The 26,228-nt window shown below is 41.8% G+C and overlaps 1 protein-coding gene across 1 annotated transcript in view; it reads left to right on the top strand.

Annotated features, from left to right (window-relative positions):
• The window catches only part of DISC1 (DISC1 scaffold protein), a 457,161-nt gene that overhangs the window by 520 nt on the left and 430,413 nt on the right, over window positions 1-26,228 (top strand). The window contains 2 exon segments of the mRNA XM_060192533.1: window positions 1-453; window positions 16,925-16,998. Of these exon segments, the coding sequence (XP_060048516.1) occupies window positions 1-453; window positions 16,925-16,998 (527 nt within the window).

Here is a 26,228-nt window from a genome sequence, read left to right as displayed (position 1 = left end):
CTGACCTCAGAGAAGGTGAGTTGTAACATCTACAGCCTTGGAAGTGACCCCAAACCCTCCTCAACTCCTGCTGGATCTCAGCATTCTTTCACCTCCAGTTTTAGCTTTATACAGCTCACAATTAACTCTACTGGCAAACATGGAGAAGCAGAAGGCTATCTGCCATCCAGAGAAGCAGAGGAGAAGACTGCAAGTGAGAACAGGCTCCATGAGCACCTTCAACTTTCCTCTCAGTCCTGTCATCTCAAGAAAACCCATGGCTCAGCAGCCTCTGTACAAGCTGCAGGGGGCTTCCCATGGCTGGAATCTCAGACTGTTTCTTCATTGGACATAGACACTGCCTACTTCTGCTCCCCACATCCCACTTGGTTTGAGGGCAGTTGGGATACAATGCTCAGGAAGTGTGAGTCTGTACTATTGGACTGCCTGCGGAGTGACCGGAGGCAGCTGGAGGTCAGTTCCCTATTCTGGGCCTTGTGGTTGCTACAACCTCAGAATAGCAATGCACAGAAGGCCGGAAACAAATGGTTTTCAGTTTCCCTGCTCGCTGCAGCAGTTAGTTTTGTAACTAACTGCTCAAAGACACTGCTGTGTATCTGCTTCTTTTAAATTGAATTCAAATCTATTTTCTTTCTCTTTCCTTCCTTCTTTCCTTCCTTCCTTCCTTCCTTTTTTTCCTGTTGCTTAGATGCTGTTATTTGCTATGCTTAGCTCTTCTGTATTTCCTGGCCTGAGTGATATTTGGTTGCTCAGTATCACTCTGATTTGAAATGAGAATTTGAGATGAGGGAGCAGGGGGAAAGGAACTGGCTGGTGTTTGGAAGGAGTGGAGAACTATCAAGACAGTGGCACCCTATTTTGGGAAGTGTCCTGATCTTCCCTATCTTTTCTGCACTCATTTCATCCTGCTGTGGTGGAACTGCCTGGCATAGAGTCAGTAAATTTGTTTCTGGTCATTAAACTTCTCAGATTTATTTATTTATTATTTGTGGAGCTTAACGGTTTATAGTACAGTTATTGGCACATGGGTACAATTTTCCATGATAATAGGTATCTGCAAAATACTTTCACCCTTCAATTTTTTTCTTTTTTCTTTCTTTTTTTTTTTTAAGGGTAAGAGGGGTATAATTCCACACAATTCCCACCACCAGAACTCCCTATTCCATCCCTCTCAAAAAACTTCTTATTCTTTATCCCTCTGGGAGTATGGACCCAAGATCATTATGAGGTTCAAAACTTGGAAGGCCTGGCTTCTGTAATTGCTTCTCCACTGACCATGGGCATTGGCAGGTCTATCCACACTCCCAGCCTGTCTCTCTTTCCCTAGTGGGGCAGGGCTCTGGGGAGGTGGGATTCCAGGACACATTGGTAGGGTTGTCTGCCCAGGGAAGTCTGGTTGGCATGGTGGCATCTGGAATATGGTGGCTGAAAAAAAATTAAGATATAAAGCAGAAAAAAATTGTTGATTAATCATGAACCTAAAGGCAATCATATTACAGATGAAGATTTGGGGGTTTCCATTTTGGAAAAAGCTAGTAGGTCTATTTTAGGTATATTCCAAGGGGCCCAAGACTTTAATAGTTTTTTCCTGAGTCTGACAGCTAACATGCAGGTAGACCCAAGTTATTGTCTGGGGAGTTGGTGCCCTAGTTGGAAAAATGACTAGAAAGCTGAGTCAGGGAAGAGAGTAGCTCCCAAATATGGGGAAAGTATATAAATATTATTAACTGTAAACTCCATCAATTTGATCTGGGGCCCATAGTCAGCACATGAGCCTATGTAACCTCTGCATTCCTGTAGGTCTCAGTTTGCATTCTGTGGTTATGGCTAAGAACATTCTAGGCTGCTGTAAGTTCAGGACCCACCTTCTTCAAATGGTAGAATATACTGGCCCAATGTCACTTTGGAGAATGGGGCTGTCCCTACCATTGTTTAGCTTTATAAGGGGCAAGTTCCTATAGGGATCCACAAAGGGGTGCACTATGTTGTTGCTGATGGAGATGATCAGTGACCATGGAGAGAGGGATCTGTTAGAGGTCTAAGCCCATCATGTCTGTGTGGGAATCCCCAAGATTCCCTGACTAGGGCCCTGGGTGATGGAGTAGCTTGGTAGTAACCAAGAAAGAGCCATCATTAAAGTATGCTGGTCTTTTGACCTTATCCAGCTTTTGTAGTATTTACTTTGTGTGACAAAGTTAGCTTTGGAGTGACTGAGGGAAGTGACATAGGAAGTAGATGAGGAGAGTATAGATGTCTAAGCAGAAACTATTTGATTTGGTCCTTTGTGGTGTCTTTTTTAGGTCTTTCTACTTGCTTGTTGCACTTATTGAGTCACTTAAAGCTATTGTATACTTTTGCTTTAAGGTATATATTTTCATGCCTTATCTCATGGGCCCTGGTCTAAATCTAGGTTTTGAGCCTTTGTTAGAAAGTGCACCACCCAAAATGAAATTAAAGAGTCCTATGAGCTAGGAAAGTTCTCACCAGAGTAATGAAGCTGGAGGGCTGACATTTCCTGTCTGATGTCTCTGGACACAATCCAAAGTGAAACATGTTGAGGTGGTACTGTTGCATTTAATTGGATCAACAGATGTAGTATCAGTTTAATTAACTGAGATAAACATGCAGAAAAGCAAGCCCCACCGCAGAGGTTCCAGGACTGGGAGAAATATTGGTTTTACCAATGGGTAAGGAGAATGGGCAAGGTTCCTGCTGTCTTAGGGTTTAAGAAAGCTATAGATAGTTATTGTTATAACCAAATTATTTGGAAATTTGGTTTACTTTGAAAATACTATTATTAGGATTGCTGTATCATACAAGGCCTCACCATAATTTACACCATTGCTGCAGCAGTGTCTTAGCTGTTGCAGCAGGTGCCTTAATCAAGTGCTGTGCCAGACTAGTTCTGTGATGAGAACCTGGAGCAAGTCTATTTTGAAAGGCTCCCCCTTTCAGAAGAACAGAAAGGGAAACTCAAAGCACGATCTGACTGAGTTTGGAGTAGGGCACCAAAATAAAAAATCTCTAGATAGAGGGTGAGAGTAGATGTTCAGCTTCACTGGGGAGTACTAGGGGTGGGACAGGACACAGTCCTTTTGTGGTGGGAATGATGTTGATGTATACTCCTATTATAAATTAAAAAAAAAAGTCTCCCCTACCTGGGTTTGGGCAGTGTACTGAGGCGTAGCCACTGGGCAAGGGTTTAGGACTCCACTCTCCCCATTCCTTAGCCAAAAAGCATAACCTGCTGGTCTGTACTGCTGCTTGTGCATCTCACTGCTTAAGCACCCTGGCCAGCAGGCAGAGGGAGGGAGGGGCTAGAGGTAGCAGCAACAAAGTATGGCAGCAGAAAGGGCTGGAGTACCAGAAAAACTCCTGCTTCACCCTCCTGCCTTCCTAGAACCAGTGGGTCAGCACAGGGACCAGAGAAATAGCCCAGGAAGTGTGTCTGGGCAGGGGTTCAACTTGCTACCTGCTCCTGCCAGTAAACAAGGGGCCCCAAAATTTATAATTGAGCTAGCTGGGCAGGGCATGGAGGGTGAAGGGCACCTAAACCTGGAGCCAAAAGCATGGCCTGTCCCACTCCACATAGTGCTGCCTCCAAATAGCCTGGCTTGGGAGGTGCCAAATGCCTGGCACCTCTGGACTGTTCAACTGCTCTACTCTGTTCATGGGCAGAGGGGGAGAGAGCGCCACAGTGAGAAGAGAAACAGTGTGTGAAGTTCTCTCTCCTGTCTCTAAAAGCCTTGCTAAGTTCTGGATAATGGAATTTCACCCTAGGGATCTTCTTCTAACATCATTGCAAGACTGGCCAGCTCTTCATGGGGTGCGAGCGCTTCCACACTACGATCATCATCTCCGGCATTATGTTATTCCACTGCAGAATACTGTGCCCCAGTATGGTTCCATAGCCTCCATGTCCACTTCGTCGATTCCAAATTATATTCCTCCATGAGGATCATTTCTGGAACCATCCGTTCCACCCCGGTTCCATGGCTGCCAGTTCTTAGCAACATCGCCCCGCCAGATATTCGTCGGGATGCGGCATCATCTAAGTTCATTTCCCACGTCTACGCTCGACCAGACCTGCCAATATATGCGGATATCTTCGCCCACCCTGTCCAACGCTTGACGTCTCGTCACCCAATCTGGTCCCCTACGCCTACACTGAACTTCTCTGTTCCAGACTCTTGGAAACAGAGTTGGCAGTCAGCTGAGGTCAAGAACAAACACCTCATCACAGACCCCTGCAAGCCTAACCCTAACCTAGCACGTTATGATTGGGCCCTCCTCAATCACTATCGAACAGGCCATGGCCGGTGTGCCGCTATGTTCCATCGTTGGGGAGCCAGAGACGACCCGAACTGCCCCTGCGGCTACAGACAGACTATGACCCACATAGTCAAAGACTGCCACCTCTCCAGATTCAAAGGAGGTCTCGAAACTTTACATCAGGCTCAACCTGACGCTGTTGACTGGCTACGGAAGAAGGGCAAACACTAGAAGAAGACCTTAGGGATAAGAAATAAAAAAAAAAAAGTACATTCACAATTTATCCCACTTTTTTTTTTTTTTTTTAACTAGAGCACTGTTCAGCTCTGGCTTATGGTGGTGTGGGTGATTGAATCTGGAACTTTGGAGCTTCAGGCATGAGAGTCTCTTTGCATAACTATTATGCTATCTACCCCACCCTCCCACATCTTACTAAGTCTCTTGGAGTGGTGGGAAGAGTTCTGCATGGAAGAATCACTAGAAAACCAGTCATATTAAGGGAGATGAGCATTTATTAGGAGAAAATATGGACAAAAAAGGAGAAGAAAATACAAGCCATGTAAGCATGCTGATCACAAAGGAAGGGAGAGATAAAGGCTCTGGGCATCCTGGTCTTCCAGGTTTTATAGTCTCTTTCAGAGGAAGGGTGGGACCCTCAGGAGATGTGCTTCAGTTTTTGTCTTCATATGCTCCCCTGAATTTTATGACCTTTGTAGTCAGGGAGGGAGGGAGTGCTGACACAGAATATGCTTTTGTCCCCTGCCTCTGGTCCCTTCTGGCTTCTTGCAGGGTGCAGGGAGAAGAGTGCTGCTTTCCCTAGGCGGCTCTCCATTACCTTCAGAAGTGTTATTTCTTGGCTTAAAATCTTTGGAATCTCAGGGGCTGGGCGGTGGTGCAGCAGCCAGCACATGGTGCAAAACACAAGGACCAGTGCAAGGATCCTTGTGTGCGTGTGTGTGGAGGGGTAGCATCACAGGCAGTGAAGCAAGTCTACAGGTGTCTATTTTTATCTTCCCCTCCTCTCTCAGTTTCTCTCTGTCGTAACCAGCAACAACTACAGCAATAACAACAATAATAGTAATGATAATGCCCATAAACAAGGGCAACAAAAGGAAAAAAATAGCCTTCAGGAGTAGTGTATTTATAGTGCAGACAACAAGTCCCAGCGATAACCTTGGAGGCAAAAAAAAAAATCTTTGGATTCTTATTGCTCTTAGGATAGTGGCCAAGTTCCTGATCTTGATATTTGAGATCTTTCCCAGCCAACTATTGTCTGCTCTATGTTTTCACTCCTGTTAACCCAACCATTTGAAGCTGTTTGCTGTTCCTGAAGATGCCAGAGATATCTGTACCTCATACCTTTTCTCACAGCTTTCTCTCTGTCTGAAATGACCTTTCTACACTTTAAAAAAAAAATCAAAGCTACTTCTTTATAAAACATTTGTTTTTATAATTTTATTGGGGGGAGGGTCAATGGTTTTCAGTACAAATACTGACAATATTTGTACAATTATTGGTACAATTTCTCATCTCTGGATGATAGGTGTCTGCAAAATATTCTAACTCCCAATGTAGGTCCTTTTCCACTATCATGCATTAAGGCCCTTAAAACACCCCAAGACCCTTCCTCTACCTCCTTCCCAGAGTGCTTTGGTGCAATATAAAAATCTTTTTAAAGTAAAATTTTACTATATGATTCCTTACTCAGGAACCTTACTGCTAGAAATATTATTTCCTTTTTATCACCTCAATAACTTCTATTACACCCAGGTTAGATGGAACAGGTTCAATAGACTTTAGTAGAGAAATATTTTTACTTGCTCCCTGAGGATATACATTTACATATTAGTATAGTATGTTTTTATTGCAACTAGTTTTTTCAACTATAGAGCAGTGTTCATTTCTGGCTTTTTGGTGATTCATTTGAACAGGAACCTCACAGCCTCAGATATGGAAGTCTTTTATATAACTTTTGTGCTCTGTCCTAGACCCCCAAGGATATGTATGTTTAATTTACATAAAATGCCAGCATCTGCAGTGCCTGACATGGAGTAGAAATTTAGTGGTCAGTGAGATTTTTTTCAAGTTTGCTCAGAATAACTGAATAAATAAATGTAATGTTGTCATTAGATAAATAACTTCTCAAAGGTGAGAAATATACATTCTTTGTTTGATAACATCTGTGCCCAGGATAAGCTTTTTTTTTCAAAATGAGGTGTTAAGATAAATGCTTGTTGTAACATCATTATTGTTTGTAAGACATTTTCTGCCCTCTTCCCTCTGTACATTTTGTTTACATTGCACTTAGAATATGCCCTAGTACAACACTCACTGCATTTAATAATAATTTGCTTATAGGTCCAAGTTCTACTCTTGGTCATGAACTCCAGGACTACTGGCCATTCATTTTAGACTTGGATACTGTTGTTTAACAAAATTTCTGACACTAAGAAGAGCTTTTAAAAAAATTTTGTGACATAACCTCATTAAGATGGACTACAATTTTAAATATTACATATTTATTGGGCTAATTCTATAAGGTATGAGAAGAAAGCTTTAGAAGCAGAGATAAAATGGACAAAGACATTAAGTGGAGGTTGGTATCATCATCTGCCTGACTCTGAGTTCCAACTGAAAATATCTTTATAAATATATTTCACATGTAGTCTTGTCAACCTGTATTGTGGAAATTATAGGCTAACTTTATACCCCACATCACACATAATCCCAACAAAGAATTGAGGAGAAAGCATGACTTTCAGTATTTTTAAACTTTATTCAGGAAATTGAGAACATTCATGTTAGGTGGAGAGAGAGGGAGAGAGGGAGAAAGGTAGAGAGGGAGAGAGAGAAAGAGAGAGAGAGAGAGACTTTTACTTACATTCTGACAGGCTCACCAAGGCAGAGACAGCATTAGCTAAACCTACAGGTCTAGCCTATGAACATTCAAACCTTGCCTTTGCCTCCTTTCTAAGCCACTCCCACACCTGTCACCATTTCCATTTTCTGTGAAATTTCCTTCTCCCAGGCACACAGGTGTGCCTGGGGAACAGGTGTTCTGGCATGGTGCAGCAGTACGTCCTTTTAATTCTTTCTTCCCCCGCCTTTTGTTGTTCTGTTGTTCATCGTTGTTGTTATTATTGCTGTCATTGTTGTTGGATAGGACAGAGAGAAATTGAGAGAGGAGGAGAAGACAGAGGGGGGGAGAAGAAGATAGACACCTGCAGACTTGCTTCATCGCCTGTGAAGTGATTCCCCTGCAGGTGAGAAGCCGGGGGGCTCTAACCAGGATCCTTGTGCCAGTCCTTACACTGCGCCATGTGCGCTTAACCTACTGCATGACTGCTCAATTCCTTTTCATGTTATTTCTAACCTCAATGAACTTATAAGATTACCTTAATAGAAAAAAAAAGATCTTGACAGTATGTCGGGCTGAGCTTCACTGATGGGAGACAGATGACCCAGGACTCATGGTTGAGCTGTATGCAGTATCTCTTTATTCATACAGGACACAGCACAATCTAAGCCAAGCTAAGCTAAACTAAAACTAAAGTAAAACTCACAATGCTGTCTTTATATATACTTGCCAAGTAGGGTGTAAACAGGATGTGATGTAGAGAGGGTGGAGAGAAAAGTGACTGGTGAAAATCAGGGTGTGACAAGGAGAGGGGGCGGAGCAGGCGAAAATTCTACCACTGAACCACCAATGCCCTGGAGGGAGGGTGGTGCTTTATATAAATGTAAAAGTGATTTATGTAAATACACCGCAGCTTTGAGTGGGATCAAATCAATCTCATACAGGCATGCCAGTGCCTAGTTAAGCAGAAGCCAGGGGGAGCTGGCATACTACCCAACAACAGTATATATTTATCTATCTCTGTTGGTATGTTTCATATTGGTTTGGCCCTTGCTAGTTTTGCGGGCCCTCTTTCTCCCCGCCCCCTCTGCTAAGTAGTTGGAGAGTTCTTGGCGCGGCCTCGTAAAGAGAAGGATGCTGGAGAGATCTGTGTGGTGTTTAAGGGTCTCTCTCTGCCGCCAGAGGAGAAAGACAGGAGAGCACATGTTTGCCCTCTCGTGAATAAAGCTTCTCTCCCCAGCCGTGTGTCCCTGAGTCTGTCTCTGTCTACCACCACAATGCTAGACCGGCCTGCTGGCGCCCCCGAAACATTAACGACAAGTGGCACCCACGTGGACCTGACCTGCACATCTCTCAGATAAGTGGAGACAATTTGGCTACCTATGCACTATGGCCTTCTCTTCTGCTTGTGAAGAGATCTCCAAAGGCCTCTGCCCTTTCTTCACGAGACTGTTTCTCTGTTTCTGGAACATTTATTTCTGGACCACTCTGTGGTTTCCGCCCAACACCAGTCCGCAAGAGTCCAACACCAGCCCGCACGAGCCGGCTTTCCACCTTGTGGCACGGGACATTGGGAGTGGGCTCCCCCCACACTGCTCGGCCGCTGGGAACAGGGCAGCAGACATGGTGGCCCATCATGGCTGCCCCCCCTGGGGCACCTCGGTGGGCGCCTTCTGCACAGCTGGCCCACTCGTCCTTCTGCTTTGAAGTCTGGACAGATCCCGGACCACCCGGAGACCGCGGGCTCCCTGCCAAAACTGGGCCCCCCTGGCCGAGATCTCCAGCTTGGGTTTGAAGGCAGACGAGCTATAATACACAGATTCGTGCAGAGATTGCAACCTACAATTCCTACAAGTGGAGCTGCATGGGACGCCACCTCTGGATGGAGACCCCCCCAACAACTAAGACAGTACAGATCTAAATTCGTGTTTAAAATGACATGTCTTCGTAAAAAAGGTTTCTTTCCTTGTGTATTAAAGACCATGTTTACCTGTGTGTTTAAAGTTTGGTGACATTAACTTTAAGGTTAAAAATGTAACTTTAAGGCTATATTCTTACCAGACAGAGTTAAATGAAAAAGGTTTTCAACATAGTTCTCATAAAGGTAAAATTAACTTACATTTAAAGTCTGAGTTAAAAATTAGTTAAAAATCAATGTATTTTAACTAAGTTAGTCTAAAAAAAAAAACTGCACACACCTAGGGTGTGTCTCCATCTTGAATGGGTGTAACAAAAGGTTAAAAAGACACTGTTGATACGTAAAACTCTCAAATTCCTTCTCAGTTAAAAACGTTAGATTGCGCTATGGTTATGCTAACAGTTGTAATAGAGTTATCAATTGTGGTAAACTTCTAACCTGCTACAAGTTTTGTTTCATAGTAAGTAAATTGTAGCTGTCAAGTTCTCTACAGAAAAGTGGAATTCCGATGGCTGACATTCCCCATCGGGACAAACGTACAACAATTCACCCCCTGGCAATACTTTGGTGGACATCTGCTTTGGACTCGCTTCTGTTGGACTCACTGGTATGCCTTGGACACTTTGCACAAAACTAGCAGCTTCACTTTATGCTGCTGGGTTTCTCAAAGACTGACTGTAGCCAGCTGCCTTGAGATTCTAGGCCATACCCCCCCATGCTAGGTAATGCCCACAAAAAAAAATGCCCGTCGAAGCAAGTAAAGCCCCCAGAGGCAAGAAATGTTTTTTTTTTAGCTGATAAAGTTTTGCCCACAGAGGCAAAAACACCCCCCTCAGGCCTTCCCTTGGCAGCACACTGGTTCTTATCTTACATGTTCCTCCATGTTTGTGCCAGTTTCTTTTTTGAAAATGCCAGTACGATATAGGTTTCTCTTCACCCCACACCCCTGATACTATGGACATTTAGTTAAAAAGAAAAGGGGGAAATTGTTAGTATGTTTCATATTGGTTTGTCCCTTGCTAGTTTCACAGGCCCTCTTTCTCCCCTCCCCCTATGCTAAGTAGTTGGAGAGTTCTTGGCACGGCCTCGTAAAGAGAAGGATGCTGGAGACATCTGTGTGGTGGTTAGTTTAAGGGTCTCTCTCTACCACTAGAGGAGAAAGACAGGAGAGCACATGTTTGCCCGCTCGTGAATAAAGCTTCTCTGCTCAGCCGTATGTCTCTGGTCATCTCTGTCTGCCGCTGCGAAGCTAGCCCGGCCAGCTGGAGCCCCCGAACCTTAACGACATATCTCAAAAACTCACATTTGACTCAGATAAAGCAAAAGCAGAATGTGTAGTAGTGACCAGCTTCCCTTCCTTCCAAATAACCCAACAAATAGAAATTTAACTGTTATTTCACTGCAGTTCATAAGATTTGGCCTGAAGCATTTTGGTAGCACCACTATTTATTATTATTTTTTTTTCAATTTCCTTTACCTGACTATATATTATAGCCTCTTGAGAACTTAGAATTTTTGATAGATTGGAGTCTTTGAAGTCCTGAAAATTATGGTTCTTTAGAGGGCCCATTTGTGCAAAGGCTCATCATCGGAGAGAGTCATAAAGCCATTGGGGTATGTAGGATATGAAATTTCAGGGGCTGTGGTTGTGGAAAGCCCTTGTGAACTGAGAAACAATCATACTGTAATATTATTGGAAAAGATGTTTATTCAAATCATACTGTAATATTACTGGAAAAGATGTTTATTCAAATCTACAACTATGGGGATAGCTCCAAGATAAGTTCCAACAGGGCAAGGGCAAACGGGAGTTATAAAGGATCAATAGTTGTATGGTTTAAATTTTATGTCATTTGTTTGAAATTTTGGAATTGACTGATAGGAACTTTCAGACAGATGGCTTCAGTGTGGATTCCTTTTTGTAACAATCAGAAGATGTCTTTACTGTTTCTTTCCTGATTGTTGGTAAAGACAGAACAGGGTATTGATGTCCTTTCTCTGTTACCCATCTAGAGAAATAGTTGGATTTTAGCATAGTTTCAGACAGGCTTCCAAGCCAATCTGCATTCATTAACAAAGTTCCAACAAAGAACTCTGGTGGTGGGAACGGTATAGAATTATACCTCTGCTGACATGTAATTTTGTAAATAAATATTATATCACTAATAAATAAAAATATGCAAATCAAATCCCATTAGAGATTATGCCGGGTTACGCAGGACTGAGAAAATTAAATCTTAAAAGGAAATATTAACTTGTTGTGCCAAGGAAAGAAGTAGAGGAGAAACCAGGGTTGGGTGGTGGTCCACCTGGTTGAGCACACATATTATAATGTTCAAGGAGAAGACTCAAATAAATAAGAATTGTAAATGATAGAGGAGATATCACAACAGACACCACAGAAATCCAAAAAATCATGCAAAACTTTTATGAACAACTATATGCTACCAAGCTAGAGAATTTGGAAGAAATGGAAGAATTCTTAGAAAAATACTCTTCCAAAACTGAACCAGGAAGAACTACAGAACCTAAATGCACAAATCACAGACAAAGAAATTGAAACACTTATATTTCTTCTTTTAAAAAGTTTTTTTAGATTTATTTTGGATAAAACAGAAAGAAATTGAGAGGGAGTGAGGGGAGATAAATAGGAGAGGCAGGGAGAACCCTGCTTTACTACTTGTGAACACCCCCCCTTCTGGTGGGGGCCAGAGGCTTGAGTCTAGGTCCTTGTACACTATAAATATGCATGCTGTATCAAAGACAACACCACTTGTCCCACTATAGTTCCTGTCTTACCCTTTTTCTAAGTGTTCAGAATACTATTTAAATATATAATGTTTTATACCATTTTGCTCCAAGTCTTCAAGTGGCTACTTGTGACCCTTAGAGTTAAATCAGAGCTTTTAAATGGAGCTGGGGAAATAGCACCACAGTAGTAAAAGGACTTATATTTGAGAGGGTCCAGGTTCAGTCACCAGCATTTAGAGCTGAATGATGCACTGGTTATATACCAATTTTTGAATTGTCTTCATGGTTTTTCTTGATGCATTCTACATTATATCTCTGACTTTGTCTTCAGCAGTTTCCTCCTAGTTAGTTCACTGTCTTTCTGGATTAAACTTTATAATACCAGGAATGTTTCTGCTCAGAGCCTTTGTACTAACTCTTATCTCTGTTGGAATGTTTTTTCTTCTTCCTGGAGAGTCAAACTTTTCACCTCTATACCATTTTAAAATCTATGCTCCAATGTCACCTTTTTCTATGAAATCTTATTTAGTTCTGCAGCCCTGCCATCTACCAGTATTTCTGGTTCCTTTTATTTAACTCAGTTACTATTTCTTCTTTTTAAGTTGACACATAAAAAAAGAAAAAATAGCAACTGAAACTCCATAACATATTCTTATGCTTACCTTTTATTTTCCTACGCAAGAATGTGAGTCTAGAGGGCTCATATTTGTATGTTGTATATAATTGGTAAGTATTTGCTCAATAAATCACAGGAATAGAAGCAAGAGCAAGTGACAGTGACAATATAGAGGAAGGACAATTGACACGATGGATAGGGAAATACCCAGCTAGGTGTGTTAAAGGAAATGTATCAAGAGGGGGCTAGGCTATAGCGCAGTGGATTAAGTGCACATGGTGTGAAGCGCAAGGACTGGCACAAGGATCCTGGCTCAAGCCTTGGCTCCCCACCTGCAGGGTGGTGGCCTCACAAGTGGTGAAGCAGGGCTGCAGGTGTATCTCTCCCTTTCTATCTCCCCCTTCCCTTTTGATCTCTCTCTCTATCCGATAAATAAATAAAGATAAAAATATTAAAAAGGGGAATCTGGCAGTAGTGCAGTGGGTTAAGTGCAGGTGGTGCAAAGCGCAAGGACCGGCGTAAGGATCCCAGTTTGAGCCCCTGGATCCCCACCTGCAAGGGAGTCACTTCACAGGCGGTGAAACAGGTCTGCAAATGTCTATCTTTCTCTCCCCTTCTCTGTCTTCCCCTCCTCTCTCAATTTCTCTCTGTCCTATCCAACAACAACATCAATCATAACTACAGCAATAAAACAAAAGGAAATAAATACTAAATATTAAAAAAATATTTAAAAAAGAAAAAAAGAAAATGTATTAAGGAAACTAGAAAGAACAAAAAAATAATAGAAAGATATATCTATAGAAAATTCCTAGGCCTCCTGTTACTAAGAAAAATTACAAGTGAACATATTCAGAATTCTTTAGTGTATTTTGTAAAATAATAAGACAATGATATTACCTATTTATTTCTATTTATTGTTTTTGTATGTGCCAAAGACAAAACTCAGTGCCATATACATATAAAACATATACTCTGTCTCTGTGCTACATTTGACAATACCCTTTTTTATAGTGGAAAGTATCTGTATCTTAGGAGTTAGAAGGGTTTCGTGGAGTCCTTCTTTTCATTCTCTTCCATCCTTCTAGATAACCCATTGAGTTTAAGTACATATTCTAATTTTAAAATCATGTGTTTATTTTTGTATTTAATTTAAATTTTATTGTTTTATTTTTTACTGTGGCTGTTAATGCTTTATGGCACAATCTTTAATATGATGGTGCATCAGGACCTCACAGGGCTCTTCTATCTCTCTCTCCTACTCCCTCTCCTAAGTCCTTTGCTTTGATGCAATACACTATGCCCAGTCCACGTTTCCTGGTGTTCTTCCTCCCCTCACAGTCCTTATGTATTGCGTTCTGCTTAGTTTCTCTATTTTAACACTGTTTTTCCTTCTAGATTTTGATTCCCGTTCTCTTTGTGATCTCATCTTGCTGTTTTTTCCTTTCCAATGAAGTTTTCTTCCTTACTTTTTATCACTTTACTGGCAAATATGTGGACTAGTTTTTCAGGTTCTACCTCAAATAAAAACTTTAATTGTCTCTGATTTATTGCACTTATTCTCTAGGCTTTTTTTCTTTTTAAAAAATATTTATTTATACATTATTTATTTATTTATTCCCTTTTGTTGCCCTTGTTGTCTCTAGGCTTTTTTCTTGAGTTGTTGGTAGGTTGGATTTTCTTGGTCTCCCCATTTTGTGCTGCCAACATGCTTTATGTTTCCCTGGGGACTCAGAGGTCAGCGGTTGGCTAGAGATGATGGGTGTGTATCAAACCAAGGGGAGTTCAGTATTGGAGAAGTCCCAAGGTAGGCCACAGTATATGCAAGCCCTAGACAGTGCCCTGATGGCACTAAGTTGGATACACAGGTTTTGTGCAATGTAATTGGCTGCAGATGGTGTCAGCCTGATGGAACTTGCAAGTAGCTGGAAGTCTGGCCTTCTTTGCCTGCATTTGTGCAGTGACTGGATACTGGGTGAGGAGGCAATGCTGGGGAGTGACTGGTGTGGATTTGAGATTCTGGATGGAGAGATGGTGTGGAGGATGGTTCTTTTCCAGGACTTGGACATACGTAAATTTTAACCTTGCTAGATACCTTTCTCATGATCTGTCCGACTCTTGCCTCTGATTTCCCTGGCTTTTCTGTGGGACATGGTGACCCCAGCTAAGGCTTCCCAGAACTCTCTAGACTTGCTGCTGACTGCAACAATGAAAACTGGGGCTGAACTCCTGGTAACTGACTCACAAGCTTTCTGGGCTAGAGTGTTCTCAATCCCAGCTGATAATTGCTTATTTTACAGAACCTAGATATTTGTCCTTTACCCCTGAATCACCCTAATAAACCTTGATTCCTTTTAGCCTACTCCAGGCCATCTCTCAGTTGAATCCATTATGTGCCGTAACCAAAGGCCCTTTTAAGTTAAAGTTACAACACACAGGTTTCTGACAGGGTACTTGCAGTACTCAGGAGTCCCTGCCTTGAGTGGCAGTATGGGATGTCTCCGTGGATGTGGTTCTGTTTGGGTCTGATTGCTAGTGGCCCTTTATAGTGGAGTATGCACTGGAATTTGTTTTTTTTTTTTTTTTTTTTTACCATGGGTCATGATGCAGGCTGGCATTGGTTTAGGTTCTGATGATGTCTTTAGGTCTAGTGGGTGGGGTATACAAAGGTCTGTCACATATTTGGCTTTAAGGACCTGCCTTGTACAGTGTCTGGTTGGGGTCTTTAAGGACTGGGGAGCCTCTGGTGGAGCATGCATTGTAGTTTGAGGTTCATTTCATATTTCACAGCATGAAACTGCCCTGGATGTGGCTATGCAGATGCCCACCAGGACTACTAGGCTATGGCAATTGGGGACCATCCTGGGTTCATGGAGTGGGCTGGATGAGGCCCTGGGCCTGCCAAGGCTAGCATTCATCAGTCATGGCAGTGATACAGGGTCCTAGGCTGAAGTCATTGTGCAGGCTGGGGCAGAATGTGACTCTGCTGGGATGCATAGCCACTTCTTAACCCTTTGGAGGGTCCCATGCAGGTGTTTTGGGACCCCTCTTATGGATTATGATGCAAGTGTGCCCTGGGCATGGCTCTGCTAGTGGCCTTTAGGCAGGATGTGCAGTAATGGGGGGGTGACTTAATCTGGATTGACAATACAAATTGGCCCAGCTTGAGGGTGGACTGTAGTCTGCCAGTGACTAGTAAATCTCTAGCATCTGGGGCCCTCCCAAGGTTTGTGTTGGGTGGAGTTGTTATCAAGGGGCGGAGACTCTCATCACTAGATGCATATATACTGAAAGGCTTGAGGAAGATGGGGTCTGCAAGAGGTGCTGAGATTTTAGGCATGGAGGGAAGACAATCCAGTGGATTTAATGGGTCTCGGATGTAGTTAAGATTCCCATTGTAACTTTGGCTGCTCACATTTTGATTGCAGTCTTCAGGACTGCTCATCCTTTGACCTTATTACACAGGCACTGAGCCTTGTGAGGAAGGGGTCTCTATTTTTAGACTGGCCTTTCCTCCTGCCCTGTATTCCTTGTGTTTCTCTTCCTCTGCCTTTGTATTTTCTTGGTTTCAAGAAATTATTTCTATAATTGTGGGTTCCTGGAGCTCTTGTAATTGCTGTTATTATTGTCTCTGTTTCCTGGAGAATTGTTCAGGAGCTGTTAGAGTGATGCCATCTTGAATCCCTTCCATCATTGCATTCCTATCTGTCTTAGACTTAGAAGAGAGACACTTCAGGAAGTTGTATTTTTTTTTTACTATGCAATTTTCATGTAGGTCTGGTTTGATTCTTTTTGTTTAAAATAATATTTTAACTGTATATTTTATGCTCAATTTGTACTTTTCCTTATATTATTTTAAAAGAGAAATGAATGCATTTGATACTGGAAAATGTATATTTGCAGTTCTTTTCTTTTTAGATAGAGACAAAGAGGAGAGAAAGAGAGAGAGAGATAATTGCACTGAAGTTTCCTTCAGTGAGGTGGGTGCCTGGCCTGAACCTGGGTTGAACATATAGGAATGAAATGCTCTTGTCCAAGTGAGCTATTTGTCAATCCCCTACTCATTTTTAAAGGAAAATACAGAAGTTCTTTTATTTTTAAAAATATTTATTTATTTATTTATTTTTCTTCTAGGGTTATCATTGGGATGGGTGCCAGCTCTACAAATCCACTGCTCCTGTTGGCCATTTTTTTTCCATTTTATTGGATAAGACAAAGAAAAATTGAAAGAGGAATGGGGGGGAGTGAAAAATAGCTGCCTGTCTTACTGCTTCACTACTTCACTGCTTGTGAAGCATCCATTCTGCAGGGGGGAGTTGCGGCTCTATCCCATATTCTTGTGTTGGTCTTTGTGCTTAGTACTATGTGTACGTAACCAAGTGCAGCACTGCCTGCCCCCTTTCAAAAGTTCCTTTTCTAAATATTTCCTGAATGTTCTTAGATTTAAAAATGTGAATTTGCTTAAATGTTATTGTAATTTGCTTTTTATATTTTCTTCTTCAAACCAACATAGGTAAAATCTTTAAGATTATAACTTCAGAAACTTCAAGAAAAAGCAATTAAAGAAGATGATTTTGATAAAGGTGAGTTTTAGTTTTTTTTATTAATTACTTCTTTTTTATATGATAATGTCCTATTTTTCTTTCTTTTCTCACTCATATCTACTATACCCAAATTAAATTTGCACTGTGCTCCTCATCATTCCTCTTCAGTAGCAACTGACTGCTTCATAGCACTGTTATTTTATGGATTCCCAAGTACTGTGTTGCTCTTGGGCTATAGATTTAAATTTATTTTCTGGAAACTTGTAATATTTACACAGTAAAGCTGCATTAGTGCATCATTTGTCTTCTATATCTCTAGTTTGTTTATTCATAAAAAAATATTTGTTGATTTCTCTCTCTGTCTCTTCTTCTATTTGAAAATGCTAGCCTGGAATGGTGAAACAAACCTGGTAATGACAAATAAAAAGACATGTGTTAAACACCTGTGATATGCTAGGCAGTGTTCAAGAAGAGGAAAGTAAGGTAGACACTTTATCAGAACTTGTGAATCTTGAAACTATAAGCCCTGATAGAGCTTTCTTACACCATACTCACTGGGGCCAGTGGTAGGAGATGGGATCAGTTCAAAAGATGTGCCAAAAGGGTCAAATATATCAAATTACCATTAGGACTCCAAGTGCTCAAGATAGAAAGGAGAAGTGACACTATAAAGTAAGAAGATAAGGATGTTGGTTAAAAGCCAGAAAAAGACAATTAAAATAGGACCCACATAAGAGTTGAATGAGAAGCAGATAGGGATTGACATGGAAGATGAATGGGTAGACTTTGCAGAAAAGATTTTAAAGTATGGCTGACATGAAAAGAACCTTAATTACTTCCATCCTAATTTCAAGATTACACACTCATTTATACTGGCCATGGGAGAAATTAAAGGGTATAAACTAACTTCCTCCTGCTGAATTTATTTTTTAGCTGTGATAGTTAATTTTATTTATAAAATGACTCCACTAATGCTTGATTTCCAGCTATACACAATGAGACATCTTAATATTGGGAATAAGCCAAAAAATTAATACATCATTAGATACTGAAGTTACATGGCTCCTGTCCACTTCTCACAGTGATAAATTTACAGATATTTTTCACTGACCTAAGGTCTTATATTTCCGTAACACCAAACACGAATTCTTTCATCACTTGATTTTTGATCAAAGGGGAAACAGTAGGAATATATTGCATATGTGATTTTGTCTTGTTTTGCTTTATTCAGGAATTAATGCTTTATAAGTCAGTTGCCGCCTATGTGCAGTTTCTTGCCTTTCTATGATAAGTGTTTGCATACCACTCCCACCACCAACCCAGGCCTTCATCCACCATTTGTATACCCATTGGACTCCAGGTAATCTTTTCTCACATCCTTCACCCACTCAATCTTTGGCCTTATACAACAGACCCCATCTAGTCCAGGTTTCAACCTGTGTTTAGGTTTCCCTCATTTCTTATGTTCTACTTCTGAGTGAGATTATCTGGAATTCATCTTTCTCTCTCTGAATGATTTCACTTAACATGATTCCTTCAAGTTCCATCCAAGATGAGACAAATGAAATGCTTTCATCATTTTTAATAACTGAATAGTAGTTTATTGTGAATAAATACCACAACTTCCTTAACCATGTTTGGGCTATTACAGATGAACATATGTATACATAGATATCTGCCGGGCTAGTGTGGGGGTACCTCTTCCCGGGCACGTATTCTGGGTTGGAGAGAACTCAACTGGAGCCAGCCTGGGCTGCTACTCACTCAGCAATGTGCGAAAGATGACTTGAACTTGTGGTGGAGTGGCAATGCAATGTTTTTATTGATCAGAGAGCAACGCTTTTAAAGGCTAAACCCGGAAGTAACAAGTCAGAAATGGAAATGGCTAGGAAAGGAGTGGAGAAAGGCAAAAGGGCGCTGGGAAGGTAGAGACTTCCTTAACAACTGTTGCAAGGGTTTTAACAGGTGGGATTAGAGATACACTGGAGGCAGGGAGGGTCTTGAAAGATAGATCAAAGGAATCGAATGGGTGGGATCTTTCAGGCAAAACAATGATTATGTAGCTAGGCCATAATATCAGGAATGCAGGGTGGAGCAGGGGGAGCTGGCTTAACAATTTCCCGACAGATATCTTTGGAAGGGTGTTTTTATTTATTTATTTTTGAAATTTTCAGAGAAGGATTGATGGGTCACAGGGTTAGTTATTTCTAATTTTATGAGATGTCTCCAGACTGTTTTCCACAGAACTTGGACCAATTTACATTCTCATCAGCTGTTCAGAAGGATTCCTTCCCACACTACCACATCATTGCCAACACAGATATGATGTATGGCATTCTCACAGGTATAAAATGGTGTTACATTGTGGTCTCTACTTGCATTTCTGTGATAATCAATGATATTGAGCATTTTTCATATTTTGATTGACACTTTGGGTCTCTTTTCACCATTTTTTAGTGTGTCATCCTCCTCCTTCTTCTTCTATTAGTGATTTAATAATGATTGACAAGATTGTGGGATAAGATGCTGGGAAATTGTGCAGATACAGTCACATCTGCCATGTTGTCCCCTTAGGCTATTGCTAGTTCCCACTAGAGTTGGGACATTCTCGGAGTGCCTGTTCCGCTGTGTTGTGCCTTCAGGGCATTATCTATTCCCCATGATATTTGGAGTGCTTTGGTTACTCCTCCCCCTTCCCATTCTCCTGAGAGTTATTATCCTACCCTGGAGTGCTATGGTTACTCCTCCCCCTTCCCATTCTTGTGAGAGCTACTCCCATAAAAGCCCTTCTTTTTCCGCACCTCTCTCTCTTGCCGGCCCTTCACTTCGGTGGTTAGACGCAGGGAAGGTTGCTGCATGAGGCGGCCATTTTTGCTACCTCCACGTGGCCCAAGCTTTTTCTCTTTCACCCAACTCTGAGGTGCCAGCGCAAATAAAGATTTGTGTTTTCTCTATGCTCTGGATCTCCTCTCTCTCTTCACCATGGCGCAGCTCGACACCTGGTACCCAACGTGTCCCGCACTCATTCCCCGCTGGGTGGCCTGGCCTGAGGTCCAGAAAAGCTGCCCAGACACAGGTAAGTGGCAGCCACCTGACTCTGCAGCCCTGCGTTTCCCCCCACCATGGGATTTTTTTCCACTTTATGAGGAGGCATCCCAGACATTCTATTCTTTTCTCATGGGACAGGGTCTCAATCTCAGAGACACTTTAATTGGCTATGTTCGCAAATCTCAGGATATGTATAAGACGTCCTGCCAAAAGGTTAAGAGACCTTGAGGCTGAGATACAAGAGTTAAAGGATATGTTCTCAGCACTTAAACACCCTAAGCTTTCTGCAGTCTGCCCTGAGAGTTCTGCTTCCGCAGACACGTGTTCGGTTTCTCCTGCAGCCACTACAGTGGCTTCCACTTCCATGACTCCTCCCCCCGCTGATACCTCGTCATTAAGAGACCTTGAGGCTGAGATATAAAAGTTAAAAGAGATGTTCTCGGCACTTAACCACCCTAATTCCTCTACAGTTTGTCCCAAGGGTTCTCTTCCGGTAACTCTGGCAGCCGATACCCCAGCAGCCACTACCCCAGCAGCTTCCACTTCTGTGACTCCTTCCCCCGTGTCATCAAACCAAGTCCACACCTTCCCGGTAAATGTGCCCCCCAATAGACAAAAGCCTCAGGTGTGGCATCCATCCTCCTGCAGAGAACTGAGAGAACTCAGGCAGGCAGTGAAGGAGGACAGTATTTATGCCCCATGGACCAAGTCCATTTTATGAGGCTTTTTCCAGCACCTTAATACACCCCAGGATTGGAGGGAGTTAGCTCGTGCTGCGCTCCCAGACCCCTTCTACCTGCAATGGGATGCATACTTTTGTGATGAATGCTCAAAACAATCCCAGAAAAATAGTCACAAACAGCTAGAATGGAATTTTAATGCACTTTTTGGAGTGGGAGAGTTTGAAACTAGAATTCAGCAGGCAGAAGCCAAGTTTCCAACTGGTTATTTTGAACAGGTATGCATCTGTGCAACACAAGCATGGGAGAGGTTAACCCCATCCACAGGAGAGGCCTCAGTCCCCATTAACTCCCTTTACCAAAAACCGATGAATCCTTAGCTGACTTCATTTCCAGGGTGTGGTCAACCTTAGAGAGAAAGATTTATAATCCTGAAGTCAGTTCTCTCCTCCTGCGTTCTATTGTCTGGGATGGCATGATTCCAAAAGGAAAGGGGGAGATGCTGGGAAATTGTGCAGACCATGACATAGCTCAACAGTAAGACAGGTACAATTCCATACAGTTCCCACCACCAGAGTTCCATATCCCTTCCCTTCCATTGGAAGTTTCCTTATTCTTTATCCTTCTGGGAATATAGAATAAAAATTTTTATGGGGTGCAGAAGGTGGGAAGTCTGGCTTCTGTTATTGCTTCTCCACTGAACATAGCCATTGACAGCTTGATCCATACCCCTAGCCTGTTTCTATTTTTCCCTAGTGGGACAGGGCTCTGGAGAGGTGGGATTCCAGAACTCATTGGAAAGGTCTTCTGTCTAGGGAAGTCAGGTTTGTGCCATGATAGCATCTTCAACTTGGTGGCTGAAAAGCATTAAGATATAAAACAGAACAAATTGTTTAATAATCAGGAGCATAAAGATAAGTGTCTAGCAGATGAGGTTTGGGGTTTTCATATTGGAAGAAGCTTGGAAGTCTATTTTGGGTATACTCCAAGGAACCCATGACTTTACTAATTTTTGCTTGAGCCTGACAGCTAACATGTAGGTGAGCTGAAAGTAGTGTCTGTAAAGATGGTGTCAGAGTTGGGAATAAGACTAGAAAGCTGGAACATGGATGGGAGTAGCTGCCAGATATGGAAAAAGTGCATAAATACCATTAAATGTAAAGCACATTGATCTAACCTAGGGCATATGTCTATTCATATTTAGCACAGGATCCTGTATAACATCACTGTAGGTATGAACTCACATTTCATGGTCATAGCTAGGAACATTCTAGGTTGTACTCTTTTCAGGACAAGTCTTCTCCAAATAGTAGATAGGTATATATATTAACACCATTCCCGTTACCAAAGATCTATGTCCCCACTCTAACACTCCTAAAGTGGAGCTGAAAAATCTACCCTCCTCCCAGAAATTTTTACTTTGGTGTAATACTCCAAACTCATTCAACTTCCAGTTAAGATATATTTTTTATTTTATATTATTTTATTTATTTATTCCCTTTTGTTGCCCTTGTTGTTTTATTGTTGTAGTTATTATTGATGTCATTGTTGTGGGATAGGACAGAGAGAAATGGAGAGAGGAGGGGAAGACAGAGAGGGGGAGAGAAAGACAGACACCTGCAGACCTGCTTCACCGCCTGTGAAGGGACCTGCCTGCAGGTGGGGAGCCGGGGGCTCGAACCGGGATCCTGACTCCAGTCCTTGAGCTTAGCGCCACCTGCGCTTAACCTGCTGAGCTACAGCCCGACTCCCCCAGTTAAGATATAAAGCAGGAAATGATGTTAAATAAACAGGAACCATAAAGTAGGAATAGAGCAGGTGAGAATAGAGATTTTAGGGAATAAGAAACTCGGATGTATGTTCCTAGGTGTCCATGACTTTAGTAATTTTTGTTTGAGCTTGATAGTTAACATGGAGGTAGACTAAGTATATTGTTTGGCAAGATGTAGTTAGAATTGAGAATAGAATTAGAAAGTTGGATTATGGCAGAGATTAGCTCCCAAATTTAAAGAAAATAAATAAATACAATTAACTATTTACCACACCAGTCTGACCCAGGGCACAAGTCTATTCATATTTAACACAGGAGCCATTTTAACCTCTGAGCCCCTGTCAGTCTGAGCTCACAGTCTGGGAACATTCTAGACTGCACTAATTTCAGATTTGATTCTCCTTAAATGGAAGAGTAGGCTGTCCTTTGCAAAGTGGGGCAGTTCCCACCATTGCTACTTTATAGTGAAGGTAAGGTCCTGGAGAACTCACAAGAGGGTTTTTGATGATGATCTTGATGGCCCTAATTTCTAGAGTACTCTACTTTGATGAAATACACCAAACCCAGTCCAAGGTCTACTTTATTTTTCCCCTTTCTGTTATTACTTCTCAAATCATCCCATATTCAGCTCACTTAACAGTACTCCTTCAAACACCATCCAACATGAGGTAAAAAGGTGAATTCATAATTCTTAATAGCTGAGTAGTATATATACCCACAATTTTCTTGGCCACTTATCTGCTGTTGGATACCTAGATTGCTTCCAGGTCTTGGCTATTACAAACTGTGCTGCTATGAACATAGGTATACATAGACCTTTTAGGATTGGGGGTGTTTTATTCCTTAGAATATTCAGCAGAGAAATTACCAGGTATTAACATAGGTCTATGTCTAGCTATCTAAGAGCTTTCCAGACTGTTCTCCATAGGTGTTGGACTAATTACCATTCCCGCCGGCAGTGGAGGAAGGTTCCTTTACTTCTGCAACCTCTCCAGCATTTGTTATTACTGTCCTTTCTGACGTAAAACATTGTCATAGGAATGAATTGATATCTCCTTTTTGTCTTAATTTGCATTTCTTTGACATTCAATGATGTAGCATTTTTAATATGTTTGTTGGCCTGTTGGATCTCCGTTGGATATTCTATTCATATCTTAATACCATTTTTGGATAGGGTCATTTTTTTTGTTGTTGCTGAATTTGGTGAACTCTATATATTTTGATTATTAGCCTTTTGTCTGATGTATGACATGTAAAGACCATCTCCCATTCTGTAAGGAATTATTTATTTAGGTGCTGGTTTCTTTGGCTGAGCAGAAACTTTTCAATTTGGTGTAGTCCTGTTAATTTATTTTTGTTTTTGTTTTCCTTACAATTGGACTTGAGTCATTAAAGATGTCTATAAAACTTAGATGGAAAAGAGTTCTGCCAATATTTCCTTTAAGTATTTGATCTATTTGGAGTTTACTTTTTGTGTATGGTGAAATGCATTGGTTCAGAAAACTAATACCTTCTAATATGTGCCTTTTAATAGGTGAAATCAGTCCATTGGCATAAAGTGAAATTCTAGGGTTAGGGTATTTCAGTGTCATTATCTTATGCAAGTATTGGGTGTCTCCCCCACTTTTTATTTTTTTATTTAAGAAAGAATAAATTAACAAAACTATAGGGTAGGAGGGGTACAACTCCACACAATTCCCACCACCCAATCTCCATATCCCATCCCCTTCCCTGATAGCTTTCCCACCCTCTATCCCTCTGGGAGCATGGACCCAGGGTCATTGTGGGTTGTAGAAGGTGGAAGGTCTGGCTTCTGTAATTGTTTCCCTGCTGAACATGGGTGTTGACTGGTCAGTCCATACTCCCAGTCTGCCTCTCTCTTTCTCTAGTATTGTGGGTCTCTGGGGAAGCAGAGCTCCAGGACACATTGGTGGGGTCTTCAGTCCAGGGAAGCCTGGCAGGCATCCTGATGACATCTGGAACCTGGTGACTGAAAAGAGAGTTAACATACAAAGCCAAACAAATTGTTGAGCAATCATGGACCCAGAGCTTGGAATAGTGGAGAGGAAGTGTTAGGGGGATACTCACTGCAAACTCTAGTGTACTTCTGCTTTCAGGTATATATTTTGCAGTAGTTTATGGTTACGTGTGAACATATGCTCTCTCTCACAGAAACTGGTGTATATCTAGGTTTTGGGACTTTGTTAGAAGGTGAACCACCTGAGATGGAATTAGAATATACTCTGAAAGGAAAGGTCTCACCTGAGTAATGAAGCTGAAGGGTTGTCATTCCACACGTGAAGTCTCTGGACACAGTCTGAAGTGAAGCATTTTGAGGTGGCAATCGTTGTGTTGGTTAGGTTGTGATCGGCGGATGCAATATTATTAGATATGGATTGGGAGAGGCATACGGGAAAGTGGGCCCTATCCAAGGGTTCCAGGACTGGGGGAAGTAGAGGCTCTATAGTGGAGATGTGAGGTTCCTGCTGTCTTAGGGTTCAAAACGACAATTGATAGTTAATGTTATCATCACATTATTTGGTAATTGGGTTAACTTTGAAAAGTCCTTTTGTTATGGTTTTCTGTACAGTACCCAGTATCTTGTATATAGCTGTGCTATTGGTTGCTTCTGATCTACTATGTCTAGGCTTTTGAGAGAGTCCGCCTATCAAATACGCAGCCTATATATTAAAAACATTCAGTCTGAGTTCAAAAAACTTCGAGAGATACAATTAATTTTCCCCCTCTCATAATAATTAACTACTGATTTATATGACTAATTTTACTAGGAGTGTACATAAACACCATTCCCACCACCAAAAGACTGTGACCCATCCCTCCCACCCACTCCCACCCCCCACTGGCCCAGGAAGCTTCATGTCTACCCCTCACCACAGGGTTTTTACTTTGTTGCCCTATTTGCAATTTGGTCAGGTCCTGCTTTTAGTTTCCCTTTCAGATCTTCTTAGTCAGCTTCTGTTGATGAGTGGGATCATCCCATACTCATCTTTATCTTTCTGACTTAGCTCACTTAACATAATTCCTTCTAGCTCTATCCAAGATGGGTCAGAGAAGGTGGGTTCATTGTTCTTGATAGCTGCATAGTATTCCATTGTGTATATCTACCACAGCTTTCTCATCCACTCATCTGTTGTTGGGCACCTGGGTTGCTTCCAGGTTTTAGCCATTATGAATTGTGCTGCTATGAACATAGGAGTACACACCTCTTTTTGGTTGGGTGTCATGGAGTCCTTGGGTTATAACCCCACGAAAGGAATGACTGGATCATATGGAAGGTCCATGTCCAGCCTTCTGAGAGTTTTCCAGGCTGCTCTCCACAGAGTCTGTACCAATGTACATTCCCACCAACAATGCAAAAGGGTTCCTCTGTCTCCACAACCTCTCCAGCATTTGTTGCTGCTGTCCTTTTTGATGTATGCCATTCTTACAGGAGTGAGGTGGTATCTTAGTGTTGTCTTAATTTGCATTTCTCTGGCAATCAGTGACCTAGAGCAGTTTTTCATATGTTTGTTAGCCTTTTGGATCTCCTCTGAGGTGAATGTTTTGATCATATCCTCTGTCCATTTTTGGATGGGGTCATTTGCTTTTTTGGTGCTAAGTTTGCTGAGCTCTTTATATATTTTGGTGATTAGTTTCTTGTCTGATGTATGGAATGTGAAGATCTTCTCCCATCCTGTGAGGGGTCTCTTTGTTTGTTTAATAGTTTCTTTGGATGTGCAGAAGCTTTTCAATTTGATGTAGTCCCATTGGTTT

This window comes from Erinaceus europaeus, chromosome 6 (assembly GCF_950295315.1).
Source record: "Erinaceus europaeus chromosome 6, mEriEur2.1, whole genome shotgun sequence".
Lineage (NCBI taxonomy): Eukaryota > Metazoa > Chordata > Mammalia > Eulipotyphla > Erinaceidae > Erinaceus > Erinaceus europaeus.
The sequence above is the reverse complement of the archived record's forward strand: the minus strand, read 5'-3'. Positions and strand labels throughout refer to the sequence as shown.